Genomic DNA, 20537 nt, shown 5'->3' with positions numbered 1-20537 from the left:
CAGTGGCCGCAGAGTCCAGTTAAGTGGACTTCTAACAAATAATGTGCTTAAACTTTTTACTTGGCAGAGTGATTGCAGAATCTCTTTGAGCTGAACGGTTTTCTTTAGGGTTGAAAAAACGACAGCAAATGTTTGGATCTGAGCGTTTTGTGGCTTTTTTTTAATTGGGGTGGGGGCTTACAATAAGTATAAAAATGCTGGAAGTTGATGACGTAGCAAGTAAAATTCATGGCTTTGGAAAGCCAAATCCTCTCCCGGTGTGCCGTTTTAAAATGCAGACGTTGACAGGCGATCAGCCCCCAAAGCGATGCTCCTTTGCAAAGCCACCAGAGAGCTTTTGGGCTCATTGTGTACTCGACGGTCTGCCACCTTCCTGGGGGAAAAGTTCCAGCTTAGGGTAAAGCAGAAAGGTGCCTAGTAATTTGAAGGGGGGGGGTGGTTGGAAATCTTCATAGCCTTGGCCAGTCCCAGCCCCAGAGAGAGAGAGAGAGAGAGAGAGACAGAGAGAAGGAGAAGCTGCTGCTGCATCTAGGAATATGAATTTCCCCCCCTCAGCAGGTCGGATCACCTCGGCTCCATGGTGAGGAGAAAGAAGAGCCCCCCTGGGCCAGAGGAACAGCACAATGGGTAGGATGGGGTGGGGGCGAATCACTTTTAGGAGCCCCTGTCCATGCTCTGCGGCTCCCCCTGTTCCGCTGGGGGGATTTTTTTGGTGGCTGTTTTTCTCTCTCTGTGTGTGTGTGCCTGTCGAGCGCTTCCAAACGCCTGAGTTTGGCTTGGCAATTTCCCTGCCAAAGGCGCTCCTAATCCCTTCAGGAAGGTGCCAGGGGTCCGCCGGGGGCGCCTGGCTCCCTTTTGGGGTGGTTTGGGGGGTTTCCTATGGGGCTTTTCCCCTTCCACCCTTCGGCACAGGTTGTTGGGTCGGGACAGCAAACGAAAGGGGATTTAGTAACAAACAACGGCGGCCATGTTGAGAGGAATTTCTGCAGCTAAACTTCTCCCCTCTCAGCCCAGGGATTTTCCTCCCTCTCTAGTGGGGGTCTGTGGTTTGACTTTGTGCCCCCCTTTTTTCTTTCCTCCCCAACAGGATGACAGTGAAGCTGGGAGACAGCAGCGGGGAGGAAGGGGTGAAAAAGCTAGGCAAGCGAGCAGGAGGAGATGAGGAGTCCCTGGAAGAAGGGGCAGGAAGAGGAGGAGAGGCAGCTCCAGGCAGGAGCAGCACAAAGAAAGAAGAGAAGATTATTAACAACAACACTAATAACCCCTCATCCAGCCCCAATTTACCCCAAGTCCCATCTTCTCTCCAGCCTTCCCACAGCCAGGACCAGCATCATTTTCTCAGGTCCAGTGTCAGACCTCAGAGCAAGAGGTTAAGGAAGGATTCTCAGGCATCCTGCTCAGTTGGCAATAGCAGCAGCACTACTGCAAAAGGAAAAGGTACTGTATTCTGTCACCCCTAAAACACACTCAAGGGGCAGGGGTGGAGGTGGGGGTCAAGTGCATTTTCAGAGGCTGACAGCATCTGAAGGACAGAACTATCTTTTGTCTTGTTTTTGTTTTGTTGTAGTATAGGAATTTCTCTGTTACCCCCAAGGTTTCAGCTTGAATGCTGCCCACTCTCATGTTTAAGTTGCAAAAATGGGCACTCTGGATGTATGCATGGATATTTTCCCCCTCTCCATTTAATATCAATGAGGATATTTAGCACCTGCATTTACCCTATAAATTCCTTTATTTTGGCTAGTAAATTAGACTGTGGCAAAATGGGTTAGGTTAGGTGATTACACACAGAATTACTAGCATTGGGCTACAACAGAATATTAATTGAGTGTGCAGGATAATATCTGAAAGAGAGGTTGCTGTCTGTCCCCCACACGATAATTTGTGAGACTATTGCAACAAAGAACTCTGGCTTTGGAAACATGTCTGAAATGTACATTCTGTAAACATGTCTAACCATGTTGCCTTAGGTTCTGTGCAGCATCCTCTGCTAGTGTGTTACTAATTCAGAAATGTCCAGGGCACTTATATGTTAACCCTTTCAATTAGTTATTTCACTTTAGTTCCATGGATGACTTCTTCAGAGCTGTTGCTTCTTTAGATAGAGGGAACAGGGGAAAGGATATTTGAGAGACTTGGTACTATTATGTGCAAACTGTGCTTTCTGGTTGATACCTGGCTCCATAATTGAGTGATACTTGGATATAATTTTAGTTACTTTGGGCACCAATACTTAAGTGTATTTTCATTATTTTGAGGATAAGTAATGCTTTGTTGTTCTTAACCTTTTTATCTGAGTAAGCAATTCTTACCTCCACCTGTCCTTAAAAATAACTCAGTACTTCATAAATATGTTTCAGCGGTCACTTTACCTCTTCTTTCCCAAGTACTGAATCTTCACCTAGTATACAGAAGGTAAAAATGCTGAGAACCAATATTAGCTTTGCGTTAAAAATAAATAAAATATAACTTTGCAGGGCAGCATGTCCCATTAGGTGTATTTAAACAAAACTTTAAGTATGTTGTGTGGCAAATATTTTTGTAAAGTTTACAAAAGTACTTTTTGATAGGTTAGTAAATTCTACTTAATATTTTAAAGGCTCAGCGAAATCTTCAATGTGGGGTGTCTAGTATTGAGAAGTCTAGATAATTCTCTACCCAATGCACTTAAACAAAATAAACAGAAGAATAGTTGAGATGCAGCTAATTATTTTAAGGATTGTGAGTAATATTACTGTTATCTCTCTGGGATGTATATATTCCGTAATCAGCATGGTAAATGTGTATGTATTTGTGTATATTATATATTAAACGCATACACACATTTTCAAAACCGTGGAATGGCTTGAAATGGCCTTGCTGACACTAAATCAGCAAGCAAGCTCCATTTATTTTAAGATTCATATACTGAAATTAACAAAAGAAAGTTATGCACAGTACAATCTAATGACTAGAATCTTTTCGGTAATTAGAGAAACACATCACTGTACCGGACTATATTTTGTCCATGTTTTGGGGAATTTTATTAAATCATTGAGGATAGTCAATAACACATTTCAAATTGAAAGCAGCTAGAAACTCCACTTGGCTAGTTTTGCTATGAAGGCATTGGAGGTGGTTCCTCTGATATGGCTGTCATTGTATCTGTCAGAATCTTAGAGAATGGAGCTGTGGAGTGTGTGATGCTTCCGAATTTGAATTCTTTATGTCCAAAGTTGTAGGCTCTGACACATTTTACTGGTTCGTCTAAATTCTCTCTGTGATAATGACATGTCTTGTGATCAAAATTTAACGGTGTTTACATTCCAAGTGAAGTACCACACAATGTGATCTTCCTGCAGGATACAAATTGAAGGAAGGAGGCTTTTAGAGCAGCGATTTTATTTTTTTATTTTTTTTTTTAATTCAGTTTTCTTTATCTCCTTTCCCATCCCATACTCAAACCCTTCCTCCCCAGCCCCACAAAAAATTATGTATCTGAGCTGGTTACTGTCATCAGCTTGTGCTTTGCTGCAGTACTCATGTGGGATTCCCCAAACCTTTGGATCTGCTATCAGAGCTCAAGCCTTTCCATTGGCATGTTGCTGCCAGATGACAGCTGCAAGGGCCATGTTAACACTAGCCATTCTGCAGCTACATTTGGACCATATCAGAAATCCACCTTGTGTTATGATCTTCCAATAATACACTCTAGGGATGTAAATAACATTTAAAAACAGTAACAGATTACAATTCTATCGGTTACGGGGTTAAACATTTACCTGGGGAACTAGGAGTGCGGGGGGTGCTGCAGCACTCCTTCATTTTACGCGGCGCTCCCTGCTGCTGGCACCCTGGCAACCCGGAGGGAATACGGGCGTGCTGGGATGCTGGGTGGCAACAGAGCAGCAGCTGGGAATTCGGGCGTGGGACCAGCAACCGGGATGGACCTCGGGTGCGCCGGGATGCCGGGCAGCAGCAAGGTGGCAGCTGGGACCTTGGATGCAGGGCCGCCAACCGTGATGGACCCTGGCAGCCCGGAGGGATCCCAGCCACGGGGCCAGCAGCCCGGAGGGACCCCGGGCACGCGGGCAGCAGCTGGGACTCCTGGCGCGTGGCTGCCGGGACCCTGGGTGGAGTTTTAACCATTAACAGGAACCAATAAGCATCAAGCTTATCAGTTAACCGATTAAACTCTTACATCCCTAATACACTCATGATTACCTTTCCAAATATTCTTGAGGGTGTCAGGAGGGAAATTAGCAAAGGCACAGTCATTAAACATGGCATTTAATTTGTTTTAAATAGTAGCTCATCACAGTGCATTGGTTGGGCCTCATTGTTTATTTGTCATGATTTACCTGTAAGTGATGTGTTTTTTTTTTTTTAAACCAATCAGTTTTATTTGTAGTAATTTGTGCTGTTTGGGCATATTATTTTAGTAAACCTATTATATAAATAATAAACTTATATTTAGGATACAATTAAAAGTGATGGGGGGGTGGAAATAGTTTGACTATAGTTTGAAGAGGAATCAGTGGAGTTTAGGGAACTTTTTATCCATCCTCTTTCTCAGATTCTGTTCAGCAGAGGGAAATCTCTTGGGAACTTTGACTTTAAAATAAGTTGGAATGTATTTCCAGTTGGATTCTTGCTCCATTAGCACACTGAGTTGTTGCATTTTGCAGTTTAGGGGAAAAGGTGACATAAGCAGCATCTTGAAGTGAAACATCAATGCTGTTTTTCTCCATCCTGCCCACTTTTTCACTTGCTGAGCGATTTATCTAGTGCATTGTGTGTATCAGATAAGCCTAGCTCCATCCTCTTTGGACCCCCACTTCAGGTAGTTGAAGACTCCTATCAAATCCCCCCTCACTCTTCTCTTCTGCAGACTAAATAACCCCAGTTCTCTCAGCCTCTCCTCATAAGTCATGTGCCCCAGCCCACTAACCATTTTCATTGCCCTCCGCTGGATGCTCTCCAATTTGTCCACATCCCTTCTGTAGTGGGGGGCCCAAAACTGGACACAATACTCCAGGTGTGGCCTCACCAGTGCCAAATAGAAGGGAATAATCACTTCCCTCGATATGTTGGCAATGCTCCTACTAATACAGCCCAATGTGCCGTTGGCCTTCTTGGCAACAAGGGCACACTGCTGACTCATATCCAGCTTCTTGTCCGCTGGTCCTTTTCTGCAGAGCTGCTGCTTAGCCAGTCGGTCCCCAGCCTGTAGCGGTGCATGGGATTCTTCCATTCTAAGTGCAGGACTCTGCACTTGTCCTTGTTGAACCTCCTCAGATTTATTTTGGCCCAATCCTCTAATTTGTCTAGATCACTCTGGACCCTATCCCTACCCTCCAGCATATCTACCTCTCCCCACAGCTTGGTGTCATCTGCGAACTTGCTGAGGGTGCAATTCATCCCATCATCCAGATCATTAATAAAGATGTTGAACAAAACCGACCCAGGAACAACCCCTGGGGCACTCTGCTTGATACTGGCTGCCAACTAGATATCAAGCCATTGATCACTATCTGTTGAGCCCGACAATCTAGCTAGCTTTCTATTCACCTTATAGTCCATTCATCCAATCAATACTTCTTTAATTTGCTGGCAAGAATAGTGTGGGAGACCATATCAAAAGCTTTGTTAAAGTCAAGATATATCCTGTCCGCTGCTTTCCCCATATCCACAGAGCCATTAATCTCATCATAGAAGGCAATCAAGTTGGTCAGACATGACTTGCCCTTGGTGAATCCATGTTGACTGTTCCTGATCACCTTCCTCTCCTCCAAGTGCTTCAGAATAGATTGATTTTTCCGGGGACTGAAGTGAGGTTGACCAGTCTGTAGTTCCCCAGGTTCTCTTTTTTCCCTTTTTTAGAGATGGGTAATATTTGCCTTTTTCCAGTTGTCCGGGACCACCTCCGATCACCACAAATTTTCAAAGATAATGGCCAATGTCTCTGCAATCACATCAGCCAACTCCCTCCGCACCCTTGGATGCATTAGATCTGGACCCATGGACTTGTGCATGTCCAGGTTTTCTAAATAGTCCTTAACCTGTTCTTTCACCACTGAGGACTGCTCACCTTCTCCCCATACTGTGCTACCCAGTGCAGCAGTCTGGGAGCTGACCTTGTCTGTGAAGACCAAGGCAAAAAAAGCATTGAGTACTTCAGCTTTGCCCATATCATCTGTCACTAGGTTGCCTGCCCCATTCAGTAAGGGTCCCACACTTTCCCTGACCACCTTCTTGTTGCTAACATACCTGTAGAAACTCTTCTTGTTACCCTTCACATTCCTTGCTAAATATTCTTCTGTAGCTGGCCCTGTAAAATTCACTAGAAAGAGGAACCCCAAATTGATTCTCGGGCCTCCATGTGTTGCGTGTGCTATAGGACATGTATTAGGGCACTGGCTGACTGCAAATTACAGTCATGCAAACAGGAAACCTTTTTGAGATACTTGATTTTTTTTTTTTTACCCTTGAGCTTTGAAAATTGGTTTAATCTCTGGAGAATGAATAACTGTTTAAAACCTATCAGCATAGCCTTCCTCTGTCTAATTCAGTCTATCCCTTCATTCTCTCAGTCCATTTCCTTCCTCCCCATTGACTTGCTCCAATTCATTACGTGTTCTGTGTTTATTATTGCACCCTCTCCCTTGTTCTGACTAGGGAACAGGAGAGCTCTGCAGAACCTCTCCCATTATACCCCCAAACAGTAGCACCAAAGTGCAGCTCCCTTGCCTACAAGGTGCTGAGTTGCACTTGGTGCAGGCCTGTAAGGGGTGTGGCTACACAGGCATGTGGCTTAGAGGGAACACTGATGGGAACTGTACCTTTCCACTTAAGGATATAACTTTTGTGTGTTAAATACTATAAGGTTCAGATTTTGTCATGGTTATTTTTAGTAAAAGTCACAGACAGGTTGTGGGCAATAAACAAAAATTCATGGGAGTCGTGACCTGTGTATGACCTCTGTTAAGTATAATGGGGAGAAAAAGAGTTGGAAAGAATGAAAGCTGGAACACTGCAGCCTTAGGGGGTCGGAGGCACAGCCTTGGCTACAGCCCTGGCCAAAGCTGTGGGATTGGGGAGGGCGCGCAGCCCAGGTCCCAGTGCGGGGGGCCACAGCCCCAGCCAAAGCTGCGGGGGTGGGATTGCACAGCCCCAGCATCTGCCACAGCTGCGAGGGGAATCCATGACTAAATCATATCCTTAATAATAACAAATTTAATAAGGAATGCTGTCTAATGATATTCTTTTAAATAAACTATGCTCCAGGTGGGTTGACACAAAATATGTCCATAAATCCCAACTTTGTGTATGTACAACTTAGCTAAATTCTGTGTTAAATTTTGTCATAAAAAAATCTCTTGCAGGCTGAGCCATTGTATGCTAATTTATTTTTTGTCTGATTGCATTTCCCCCCCGCCATATTATAAAATCCTGTAAGGGGTGTGTGTAAGTGAAAGAGATAATAGTTGAGATGACCATGAGATGGTCGAGTTCAGGATCCTGACACAAGGAAGAAAGGAGAGCAGCAGAATATGGACCCTGGACTTCAGAAAAGCAGACTCCGACTCCCTCAGGGAACAGATGGGCAGGATCCCCTGGGAGAATAACATGAAGGGCAAAGGAGTCCAGGAGAGCTGGCTGTATTTTAAAGAATCCTTATTGCGGTTGCAGGAACAAACCATCCCGATGTGTAGAAAGAATAGTAAATATGGCAGGCGACCAGCTTGGCTAAACAGTGAAATCCTGGCTGATCTTAAACGCAAAAAAGAAGCTTAAAAGAAGTGGAAGATTTGACAAATGACCAGGGAGGAGTATAAAAATATTGCTGAGGCATGCAGAAGTGAAATCAGGAAGGCCAAATAACACTTGGAGTTGCAGCTAGCAAGAGATATTAAGAGTAATGAGAGAGGTTTCTTCAGGTATGTTAGCAACAAGAAGAAAGTCAAGGAAAGTATGGGCTCCTTACTGAATGAGGGAGGCAACCTAGTGACCGAGGATGTGGAAAAAGCTAATGGACTCAACAATTTTTTTGCCTCTGTCTTCACGAACAAGGTCAGCTCCCAGATTACTGTACTGCCCAGTGCAGCATGGGGAGAAGGTGACCAGCCCTCTGTGGAGAAAGAAGTGGTTTGGGACTATTTAGAAAAACTGTACGTGACTTGTGAAGTAACTCCCTGCTCTCCATGTGTCTGTATATAATGCCTGCATCTGTAGCTTTCACTCTATGCATCCAAAGAAGTGAGGTTTTTACTCACGAAAGCTTATGCCCAAATAAATCTGTTAGTCTTTAAGGTGCCACCAGACTCTTTGTTGTTTTTGTAGATACAGACTAACACGGCTACCCCCTGATACTTGTACGTGCACAAGTCCATGGGGCCGGATGCGCTGCATCCGAGGGTGCTAAAGGAGTTGGCGGGTGAGATTGCAGAGCCATTAGCCATTATTTTTGAAAACTCCTGGCGATCGGGGGAGGTCCCAGATGACTGGAAAAAGGCTAATGTAGTGCCCATCTTTAAAAAAGGGAAGGAGGAGGATCCGGGGAACTACAGGCCAGTCAGCCTCACCTCAGTCCCTGGAAAAATCATGGAGCAGGTCCTCAAGAAATCAATTGTGAAATATTTAGAGGAGAGGAAAGTGATCAGGAACAGTCAGCATGGATTCACGAAGGGGAAGTTGTGCCTGACTAACCTAATTGCCTTCTATGATGAGATAAGTGGCTCTGTGGATGAGGGGAAAGCAGTGGATGTGTTATTCCTTGACTTTAGCAAAGCTTTTGATTACGGTCTCCCACAGTATTCTTGCCGCCAAGTTAAAGAAGTATGGGCTGGATGAATGGACTGTAAGGTGGATAGAAAGCTGGCTAGATTGTCGGGCTCAATGGGTAGTGATCAATGGCTCCATGTCTAGTTGGCAGCCGGTTTCAAGCGGAGTGCCCCAAGGGTCGGTCCTGGGCCCGGTTTTGTTTAATATCTTTATTAATGATCTGGAGGATGGTGTGGACTGCACTCTCAGCAAGTTTGCAGATGACACTAAACTAGGAGGCGTGGTAGATACATTAGAGGGTGGGGATCGGATACAGAGGGACCTAGACAAATTAGAGGATTGGTCAAAAAAAAACCTGATGAGGTTCAACAAGGACAAGTGCAGAGTCCTGCACTTAGGACAGAAGAATCCCATTCACTGTTACAGACTAGGGACAGAATGGCTAGGTAGCAGTTCTGCAGAAAAGGACCTAGGGGTCACAGTGGATGAGGAGCTGGATATGAGTCAACAGTGTGCTCTTGTTGCCAAGAAGGCTAAAGGCGTTTTGGGCTGTATAAGTAGGGGCATTGCCAGCAGATCGAGGAACGTGATCGTTCTCCTTTATTCGACATTGATGAGGCCTCATCTGGAATACTGTGTCCAGTTTTGGGCCCCACACTACAAGAAGGATGTGAAAAAATTGGAAAGAGTCCAACGGAGGGCAACAAAAATGATTAGGGGTCTGGAGCACATGACTTATGAGGAGAGGCTGAGGGAACTGGGATTGTTTAGTCTCCAGAAGAGAAGAATGAGGGGGGATTTGATAGCAGTCTTCAACTACCTGAAGGGGGGTTCCAAAGAGGATGGAGCTCAGCTGTTCTCAGTGGTGGCAGATGATAGAACAAGGAGCAATGGTCTCAAGTTGCAGTGGGGGAGGTCCAGGTTGGATATTAGGAAACAGCATTTCACTAGGAGGGTGGTGAAGCAATGGAATGTGTTACCTAGGGAGGTGGTGGAGTCTCCTTCCTTGGAGATTTTTAAGGCCCGGCTTGACAAAGCCCTGGCTGGGATGATTTAGGTGGGAATTGGTCCTGCTTTGAGCAGGGGGCTGGACTAGATGACCTCTTGAGGTCCCTTCCAACCCTGATATTCTATGATTCTATTTAGTGCTCACATAAACTTAATGGTATCTCTGTCATGTCTTAAACTTGCTAAGTAATTTTACAAGTTGGAAATACAAACGAGCATTCAGTTGTATGCCTAGAGGTGTGCCCATTTTAGACACCAGCACTTCTTAGCCCTTTCTTTTAATGTGAGAGCAAGTGAATACTGATTTACTATGGGTGGGAGCCTCATGCCACGTTTATTTAAAATGGTGTACAATGTATGCAGATATACCATGCCCATACTAGCCATGTATATGTCTGCCCTTGTTAAAGTATGTACTGTGTAGAGCAGTGGTTTTCAAACTTTTTTTTTTCTGGTGACCCATTTGAAGAAAATTGTTGATGTCCGTCACCCAACGGGGCTGGGGATGAGGAGTTTGGGGTGTGGGAGGGGGCTCAGGGCTGGGGTAGGGGATTGGGGCCCGGGGTTACCTCAGGTGGTTCCCGGTCAGCTGTGCAGCGGGGGGGGGGGGGGGGTGCTAAAGCATGCTTCCTGCCTGTCCTGGCACCGTGGACTGCGTTGCGCCCCGGAAGTGACTGGCAGCTGGTCTGGCTCCTAAGCGGAGGCGCACAAGTGGCTCCACGCGGCTCTCGTCTGCAGGCATTGCCCCCCAGATCCTATTGGCTGGAAACCAGCCAATGGGAGTGCGGATCCGGTGCTCAGGACGGGGGCAGCACGTGGAGCCCTATTGCCCCCCTGCCTAGGAGCTGGACCTGCTGCTGGCCACATCCAGGGTGCAGCGCAGTATCAGAACAGGTAGGGACTAACCTGCTTCAGCCGTTCAGCACCGCTGACGGGATTTTTAACAGCCTGGTCGCAGGTGCTGACCAGAGCTGCTGCAACCCAGTACTGGGTTGCGACCCACAGTTTGAAAACCACTGGTGAAGAGAATGCTTCTAAAGATGTTTTTTGGGTATAGGTCCCTGACAGCAGTTAGAATGAAACCAGTTTAGCTACACTTCAGCTGTCTGATTTGTGCATGTAGTGTAGGGGAGATGGAAGAAGCCTGCTATTAGGCTTCATCTTTATTGGCCATTTAACTGCCTTGTTTGAAGCATCAGGTATCAGTAGTAAAACAGCGTGTGAACATATCCAGGGGCTAGTGCTGTCCTAGACTTATACTTGTGAGAGGCCCATGCCCTTTGCTGTAAAAGGCAAACAGGCTATGAACTAGTTTTCCCATTACAGGGAAATACTCAAACGGAAGCATCAGCCATGCTTGCTTTTTATCCTATTCCTAGCTGGAGCTGCTTTTCCCTCTCTGGGCAGAAAGCAAATCAGATCCAGGCTTCAGCTTTGGAGGGTTGACCCACAGATCAAGATGCTTTACTGAATTCCTGAAGTACATGCTTTTTGTGGGGTTGACAGATTAATTTTTCCACTGCAGTGTGTTGTGTTGTATCTGGCCAATGAAAGGATGTTGACTGCGGTTTAACAATGGGACTTAGACGTGTCTTGTATTTGGTTGCTTTTTCAACAAGAAAGATATTGCTATGCACATAGGGTGTTTTTGTAACCTTTCTGAAACCTAATCCGTTACACCTTACACAAGTGCACCTGGGCCATAGGGATAAGTATTTTGCTATGTAACTGTGCTGGACTGTTAAAAACTAATTCAAAGGCTCACATAAAATCCTAGAGCCAAGAAGGAATATTCTACCATAGTCTTTCTAATGCAATCCTTCAGCTAAGAAGTACTTCTGAAGAAGTTGTATGCAGTCCTAGTGTTACTGATTGCTATAATGAAAGGCCAAAAGATCTAAAAAGATACCTTAAAAGATGGTATTCAATAGATATGCTTTAGGAAATGGAGACAAAAGCATATTTAACTCTTAATTTTGCCCTTGTTCTATGCGAATAACTGTAAAAGCCACATTCTTTTCCAACAGATATACCTGGTAGATATTTAGCAGGCAGCTGACAAGTGACCCTTGAAAATGACATTTTGGATACTGTACTCATTTTAATATTGGCCTATAGAATGTGGATAAGGGGAGCCTAATCTAATGTATGTTCAATTAGGCTGGTACAGGGGAGATTAACTCTCTATTGGAGAGTGACCCTTTGTATGCTAGACCCATCAGGTAAAGCTGTGAATTTTCTGACTTCTAAAATGGGTGTGGGAGACCTAACATTAAGCTGTACCTGGACCCTGGATGGAAGAACTCCTCGTGACTAGCCTTTATGAGACACCAATGTTGTCTCTGACTCATCTACTGTATCTGATGTATGCGGTATTCCATTGTTTCTAATGTGCATGTTAGGTTTTTGCATTTCAATCCTTATATTTTTTTTGTGCAGTTTTTTAGCAAATTTCCTGTCTTAACGCTTCTAAGTAGAACATCTGGGTTCTCACAGTCAGAACATGATGATCATGAAGATAAAACTCAAGCCACACAAGAAGGAAACTAGCTCAGTTTTCTGAAGGCCAGATGGAATACTAAAAATTGAGTCCTGTCCAGCCTAATGTGATTTCTGACCTCTTCATTTATGTGTACTTGTTTACCAGGCTAAGTACTAGGTTTTACCAACAGTCCAGAATTTATAGAGGTTTAAATTTGCACAGTTTGAGAGGCAGGCCCAGAGACCCAGCACAGAGGGACATGGTGAAGCTAGGCAGTCACAGAAGTCTGATGTACCAGTACTACCAGGCGTATAAATGTGTAGGGACCACTGTACTAACAAAATGAGTAAACGGAGCCAAAACACCAGTGTTGTAGGATTCATACGTGTAGTTATGTTTGGACTTGTACCTTACAGGTCATTGCAAATATCAACATGTGTAGAAACTTCTGCCTTCACAATTAATAGCACAAGAACCAAATGCTAAGAACTCTTGCTTCCAAACTCAGTGCTTTCTACCTACTGTGCAAGAGTTCTTTCTCCCATGTGTAGGGTAGTGGAAGGAATTGTCAGAGGTATGATCCTGTGGGATGACCAGTCTTGGGACTCATGTAACTTGATGTCAGTAGACAGATCAAGAAAAGCCTCTGTATCTCATCTGCAACAAGGGCCTTTTATAAATGTTTTTTTAGAATAGACACCTAACTGAGATTCTTGAAATAATCCTCTTTCAGTATCCAACAACTTTGTAACAGATGGCGAGCTTCAATGGAGCTTTTTGATTTAATGCTTTGTTTGAGTTTCAAATTATTCATTAGCGACAACATGTGTGCACATAAAATATATACATAGTATAGCGAGAAATTAAATCCTGGATTTCCGAAGGCAAAAGATGATGATGATGATGATGATGATGCATGAATACCTTCATTTTCTTCAGTCCCTTCCATCCAAAATACTTACAAAGTTATGTGATAGGGATAATCCACACTGCCCCACTGAAATGCAGCCACACTAGGGTAGATCATGGCAACCAGCTGGTGAACAGCATTGTGCACAATAATGAGGGAGGAGGAATTTGCAAAAGACTCTGTTGCAAACTTCTGTTCCTAGGAAGAGTTAAAAGGGTTCTAATGCCTTTGCAGAGTTGATAGAACATTGGGTTTTAAGGTCTTACCCAAAAGAATCATGCATGATATACTGCATGAAATTTAATGTATCTACTTTAAGAAGATAGAGGGCTGAGTTGACCTTTCTAGGACTGGAACCTGTAGTTTCAGAGAGCCTAGTTGTTCCAAACATGAGATGAGAAAGGAAGGGTGAAGCATCTTTGAACTAAATAGCATAATATTTAGAAGCTAAATTAATGAAGTTTCTAAAACCCGCATGGGGAAGAAAAGCTCAATAGAATCCCCACTTGCATGAAACAAAACATGAAAGTGATAAGTATTTTTTTTTAAAAAAACTGATTTAATTTCTGAAAAATAGTTTTAATTTTTATTGGAATTTTTAGATGCTTAGACGTCATTAAGTTTGCTTTTCATGTTTTAGGATGAAAGTTTTAGATACCAAACATACTGTACGGCCTGTAGAAAAACCTTGATTAAATCTGTGCCTGGCCATTGACTTTTGGGCTGTGGAGATTAATCGAGTATAGATGGACACCTAAAAACCATTCGTTCAGAAAGTAAAAAGAGGACTGCATTCAAAAGAATACTTTCCTGGTTTGAGTCTCACCTCCTCTTTGCTCTAATGGAAGAGTTCACTCTGACAGCCATTAGCAGGAGAGACTGTATCCAAAAAGAGGATAGATTTGAATTCCCCTTGTTGGCTAGAGGTTTGAAGACTAGGATCTTGATTCCCAGGGATAGATTGTCTACAGGATCTCCCCCTAAGTTTAGAGCTCTGTGCGGCTACAAAATTTGTATCCACATCCAGTCCGCAAACATGGTCCACGGATATCTGTGGATATAAAGCGGATAGCTCAGATTTGCAGGGCCCTACCTATGTCTGAGAGAAATCTTTATAGTAATGATAGATTGAAATGTCATTTTCAAATAACATATTAGAAAAAACATTTCAGATCTGTCTCTTTTGATAAGCAATTCTTGGTTTTAAACCAGTTTTTTTTCTTCTCAGCCACCTATTAGCAGTGCAGAATGGTTTAAAAAGCTATCGCGTCTTAATGTCAAAATACTAGCCTTTTGGGGATTTTATTTATTTCACAGTTTCTGTATCTTTCAAACTTTTTCTATAAATGTGTGAGAGTAGGGTCAGGGGATAGAGAAGTTGTTTATTTGCAAAGTATTTTAAAAATTAAATTGATTTTTCTCTACTTCTGGTAAACTGAACCTCCTTTTGGTTCACACACCTCCCCAAGGTAGTAGTAATTTTCTGCTGAAAGATCAAGTCTAAACTAGGAGACCGTAAGAAGCAGTCTTAAAATTGTTGCTGTTAACTATGCACTTCATATGAAATATTGTATAGTTACACTCAAAAGAAAAATATGTAATTGCAAGTTTTCTTACAAAATATTTTTAAACAATTTAGTTGGGAATATTGTGTGTTATTTTAAAATATAAAGCAAAACTATTTTTAGCATCCCAGATTAGTAACCATTAGTCTTTTGAAACAAAAGTAGTCACACTTTCCTCTAAGTTTTGCTTTCAGGTTTCTCTTTCCCTTGCACAACGTAATAAACGTAGAACAGTTCAATTCCCTGCACTCTGTTGCAATGCTATTGGGGTCCGATGTCCCCAACTCTTATATGGGGAACACAGAATCTTGAACTCCAGAGTTAGTAGGTAAATTAAAAAACTGCTTTCAAATATTTAATTTCAAACGTTATTTTTAAACCTAAGCATATATATATAATAGAACCTTGCTTATTCACACACACAGCTTGGAAATTTTACTGTAGATTGCTTACTCATCAGTTCACAAAATTTCACAAACAATAATAATAAAAACAAATTGAGGCAACATATTCTCCTTAAAATAACAGGAAAGCAGGGTATACAAAATGACACAAAAGTAAATACTATGTGTGAGGACAGTATGAGTATCCAACATTTCAACCAAATGTGATAGCTAGCTAGAGTGATGGTAATAAGTGTAATGTTTTATGATATATTAAACTCAGGTTTGATATTAAAATAGAGGCTATTGTGTGACAAAATGTATCTCTATTTAGACAGTGGTAGTCTAATTTTAAAATGTTAGTGCTTCATAGCATGTTATTGAAGATGGTGTGTTTTTTTTAAATGTAATGTAGTAAGTAAATATTCTAAAATCTTTATAGAGAAGTGGGGTGGGGCAATGTTTTTTTGTGAGAACTGTCAGATTTGTAAGTTAGTATTATGCTGTATTCTATCACTGATTGACAATCTAGGGTTTTTCTAGCTAAAGGACTGTGTTAAGGTGAATAGAGAAGAGCTCCAATTCTCTTCAATGACATCTGAATTGTGGGGGATTAATACACTTAGGATTCTTGAAAGAGGAGAGAATTTTTTTCTACTTTGGCACTAGTTGGGAAGCCACTAGGATTCTAGAGCTCATGAGAACCCAAAGCAATCATACCAGAACAGTGCAGAAGCTAAAAGGCTTTTGTTATTGTGAAATAATGGTAATATGGAACCTTATTGCACTGTGACTTAGGCTGTGTCTACACTGCCACTTTCAGTGCTAAAATTTTAGTTTTTCAGGGGTATGAAAAACCACCCCCTTGAGTGACAAAAGTTTTAGTGCTGAAAAGCTCCAGTATAGACCGCGCTTTATCTCTGGGAACCACGCTTTACCCTTCATTTGGGGTGGGTTTTTTTTATTGCTGGGAGAGCTCTCCCCCAGTGATAAAGCGTGTCTGCACTGCCCACGTCACAGTGCTGCCGCAGCACTTACTATAGCTCTTTGCATCTTCCCTATCATTTCCTTTTTATTTTTCTTTAAGCAACCTTGTCATAACTATAAAGGGAAGGGTAAAAACCCTCCTGTATACAATACTATAAAATCCCTCCTGGCCAGAGGCACCAAAATCCTTTTACCTGTAAAGGGTTAAGAAGCTCAGGTAACCTGGCTGACACCTGACCCAAAGGACCAATAAGGGGACAAGATACTTTCAAATCTTTGGGGTTAGGGGGCAAGGCTTTTGTTTGTGCTCTTTGTTTTGGTGGCGTTTCGCTCTTGGGACTAAGAGGGACCAGACATCAAACCATGTTCTCCAAATGTTTCTGAACAAGTCTCTCATATTTCAAACTTGTAAGTAACAGCCAGGCAAGGCGTATTAGTTTATCTTTGTTTTCTCAACTTGTGAATGTTCCCTTTGCTAGAGGGAGGTTTATCCCTGTTTTTGTTGTAACTTTGAAACTAAGGCTAGAGAGGGTTCCTCTGGCTCTTTGAATCTGATTACTCAGTAAAGTTATTTTCCATCCTGATTTTACAGAGATGATTTTTACCTTTTCTTTTTAATAAAATCCTGCTTTTAAAAACCTGACTGACTTTTCCATTGTCCAAAGACCCAGGGGTCTGTGTCTTTGATCACTTTGTAATCAATCGGTTAGGATATTATTCTCAAGCCTCCCCAGGAAAGAGGGTGTAAGGGCTTGGGGGGATATTTTGGGGGAAGAGGAACTCCATGTGGTCCTTTCCCTGTTTCTTGTTAAATCACTTGGTGGTGGCAGCGTACTAGGTTTTAACCTAAGCTGGTAGAAATAAGCTTAGGGGGCTTTCATGCGGGTCCCCACATCTGTACCCTAGAGTTCAGAGTGGGGAAAGAACCCTGACACATCTCTTTTTCCAACCAGCTTTATCATCCTATTTTCACTGTTCCTATGATGCTACTCTCTGAATCTTGCCTTTTGGAGTGTTGACAAATTGACAAGGGTGCTGCTTCCAGACAGGCAGTTGTGTTTATGGAGAGCAGTCAGACCAACATGGGACTGGGTGTTGACGATGGGCCTTGTTCATCTTTGAGATACAGCTCACAACTTCAGAGTTGTCACACTCCAAAGATGCTGCTTTATGTACAGAAGATGGGATTACTCAGAACACTTCTCCACTGAATGATGTGATCATTTATTAGTGTTTCTTTTTTTAATCAATTGAGATATTGCAGTTTGAGTTTTAAAGCCAGATCTTGCAGCCCTCAGTTCAGTGGATTACTCATGTGCACATCAGTATTCAACATTGTATTTAGGTTCTTTTCAGCTGTGCCAGGGCATATGTACTTCTATTATATGCCAGTATAGGGACTACAGCTTGCATTATCCTTCTGGCACCTCTGAAGAGATACTTTCACCTATCTTCCATATCTCTGGAGATGTATAATTGACCCACTCCAACCTTCCTTGTGTTTGCCTGCTAACCCTCCCACTGAGGCATACTGCTGCTTTTCATAGCTTTCAGCAACTCATCATCTGCCTAATGTTTCAAGTGAAAACCTTGGAAAAAATGGTACAGTCAAGAAATCAGACATTTTTCTTTTAATTCTCTAGGATTTTTCCCCTTTATACGTGACCTCTCTCAATGCTTCTAAATTCACTTGTCTAAAGGGACAGATAATGGAGGGACCTCATCTGGTAGCACATCAGGAATTCCTCCCAGCGCTCCTGCTGGGAGTTCTAAGACTGCCGCAAGGAACCTGGGGACCTCGGGTGGAGAGAAGGAGGAAGGAAAGAAAGTCAGACGTCAGTGGGAATCATGGAGCACAGAGGATAAGAATACCTTCTTCGAGGGACTTTATGAGGTGTGTATATGGAGGAAGAAGAAAGGCAGGCAGCTGGCCTGGTGCTTCTTATGGATCCCGTGCTTGGTTGGCTTGGTTTTATGTTTAAATGAAAACTTGATTTGGGAGTTTGTAGAGGATGACATTTCAAATTAGTTTAAGTGCACATATTCTGTATACAAGTGAGCACAACTGGCTGCACAATGCATGTGAACCATAGAATCATAAGAAGGTAGGGCTGGGACCTTGAGAAGTCAAGTCCATCTTCTTGCACTGAGGCAGAACCAAAGCTATCTGCTTAAAAATATCAGGCACTGTAAAGCTAGAAGAAGAAATCAGTTTATTATATGCATGCAATCCCCAAACTTCATATTTTCTTACCTTGTCCATAGAATTTGTACATGTTTTGAACTTGTCTATTAAAATAAAGTTTCTGTCTCCAGATGTAATGGACAAGGTTGCATCATTCCTGTGCAATGCTAAGGCCATTTCTCTATTTTATTCCATCTGCCTGAAAAAGCAAAAGGTTAAATCCTTAGCAGGAACTTCTTAATAGATGTGGAGAGTCCTGTGGCACCTTTAAGACTAACAGATGTATTGGAGCATAAGCGTCAGGCGTCTGATGAAGTGGGTATTCACCCACGAAAGCTTATGCTCCAATACATCTGTTAGTCTTAAAGGTGCCACAGGAGTCTGTTGCTTTTTACAGATCCAGACTAACACGGCTACCCCTCTGATACTTAATAGATGTGAGCATTCCATAATGAACACAGAAGCCCCGACAATGAAATCCTGTGATGATTAGTATTTTATTTTTCATTTACAAAATGTCTGTAATGAAAGCACAATTTAAAAGTAGTGTAAATTGTTTCCAATGGGGAAAAATACATATGGTGCCCCCATCCCAACCTTCAGAAATAAAATGTATACAATTGTGCTGCATTATTTTTTTACATGGCAGCATAACCTCAGCTCTTTATTATAGCGTTTTATAGAAGTTAGAAATGGATAACAACTTTGACAGCGAACAACCCTCACACACCAGCTGTCACACAGTCTTAAACTCCTAAACAGGATCTGGCCAGGTCTATAACTGGATAGGAGAAATGGAAAAGCCCTAGCTAAATCATAAAGTCCAGAAGATGATAGTCTGTGTCATTAGATGGGATTCCTCATCCTTTTTATCCTCTGCATTTTTTGTTCCTCAATTGGCTTTGAATCTTGTACTTTTTCAGCATGGGAAGGACTTTGAAGCTATTCAGAACAACATTGCTCTGAAGTACAAGAAGAAAGGCAAACCGGCAAGCATGGTGAAGAACAAAGAGCAGGTCCGGCACTTCTACTACCGCACCTGGCACAAGATCTCTAAATATATTGATTTTGATAATGGTGAGTATGCAGTGGGAGTGGATTCCATGACCAGCTCAGAGTCTGGGATAAGTATTAGTTCTGGTGGGAGTACGAGCCCTGTCTTTTAATATCGTCTCAGAGCACAGGAATGGTGAAGATAAGAAAACTAAATATCTGATACTATTAAGATATCGCTGAATACCTTGTACTGTACTTGTCATGGCCACAACTTTTACAAATTTAAAACAAAATATTTTCCAACAGCTGGTTACAAAACAAGACCATTCCTGTTACTAACTCCATGCACCTATAATAAATATTCATATAATAATAAATAGACATCTCTTTAATCACAAAAAGCCAGATTAAAAAGATGTCTCTTCCAACATATCCTGGATGTCACTGCTCCAAGGGTTTCGACTTCGTTGATAGACAGCCAGAGTATTGTAGCTAATCATGACTTCAGTGATCCCAACTTCTTGGGTCAAGCAAAATCCAGTAAAAAAGCAAAGTGTCTGCATGCTAACATATGGCTGAAATGTTGAACTTTTCTTGCACTTGTCCATTCAATAAACATCTAAGTTACTTTATTTCACTGAATGGACAATCCAAGAATCCTAAGCAATGTATGCTTTTTCCCCTTGTTGGACAGCGGTGGGGAAACCAGATAGCCAAATAACTGGCAATAGTGATTTATACCTGTAACAGTAATTAGTGCGAACTGAGTTCTGAATTCACTTGACTTGTATGTACAGTAACTCCTCACTTAACATTGTAGTTATGTTCCTGAAAAATGTGACTTTAAGCGAATCCAATTTCCCCATAAGAATTAGTGTAAACGGGGGTGGGTGTTAGGTTCCAGGGAAACTTTTTTTGCCAGACAAAAGGCATTACATACATTTTAAACAATTTTGAACAAGCAATTTAATACAGGTATTAAACAGGCTGGCAGCCCCCCTATCAGCTCCCCTATGCCCACTTCCCCCCCCAGCGCCTCCTGCCCACCGGTGGACCCCTCAGATCAGCGCCTGCTCCTCCTGCCTGCGGCAATCAGCTGATTTGCGGCATTCAGGAGGCTGGGGGGAGGAGCGAGGATGCGGCGTGTAGCTTCCTCCTCCCTCCCCTGCCTCCTGAATGCCACAAACCAGCTGATTGCCACGGGCAGGAGGCGGGGGGAAAGGCGCTGATGCGCGGGCTCTGCTGGTGGGCAGGACGT

General features: G+C 42.7%; 1 protein-coding gene across 4 annotated transcripts in view; it reads left to right on the top strand.

Annotated features, from left to right (window-relative positions):
- Positions 1-20537, top strand: part of CRAMP1 (cramped chromatin regulator homolog 1) — a 120337-nt gene that overhangs the window by 1881 nt on the left and 97919 nt on the right. For 2 of the 4 annotated variants that reach the window (XM_054041596.1, XM_054041592.1), the window contains exons 1-4: positions 546-627; positions 1088-1437; positions 17799-17992; positions 19207-19360. In XM_054041596.1, coding sequence (XP_053897571.1) covers positions 578-627; positions 1088-1437; positions 17799-17992; positions 19207-19360 — 748 coding nt within the window. In that variant the 5' untranslated portion in view covers positions 546-577. Of the gene's footprint in view, positions 1-442; positions 628-1087; positions 1438-17798; positions 17993-19206; positions 19361-20537 lie in introns of those variants that run through there. The other 2 variants (XM_054041595.1, XM_054041597.1) reach the window with 2 other exon arrangements.

This window comes from Malaclemys terrapin, chromosome 10, assembly GCF_027887155.1.
Source record: "Malaclemys terrapin pileata isolate rMalTer1 chromosome 10, rMalTer1.hap1, whole genome shotgun sequence".
Lineage (NCBI taxonomy): Eukaryota > Metazoa > Chordata > Testudines > Emydidae > Malaclemys > Malaclemys terrapin.
The sequence above is the reverse complement of the archived record's forward strand: the minus strand, read 5'-3'. Positions and strand labels throughout refer to the sequence as shown.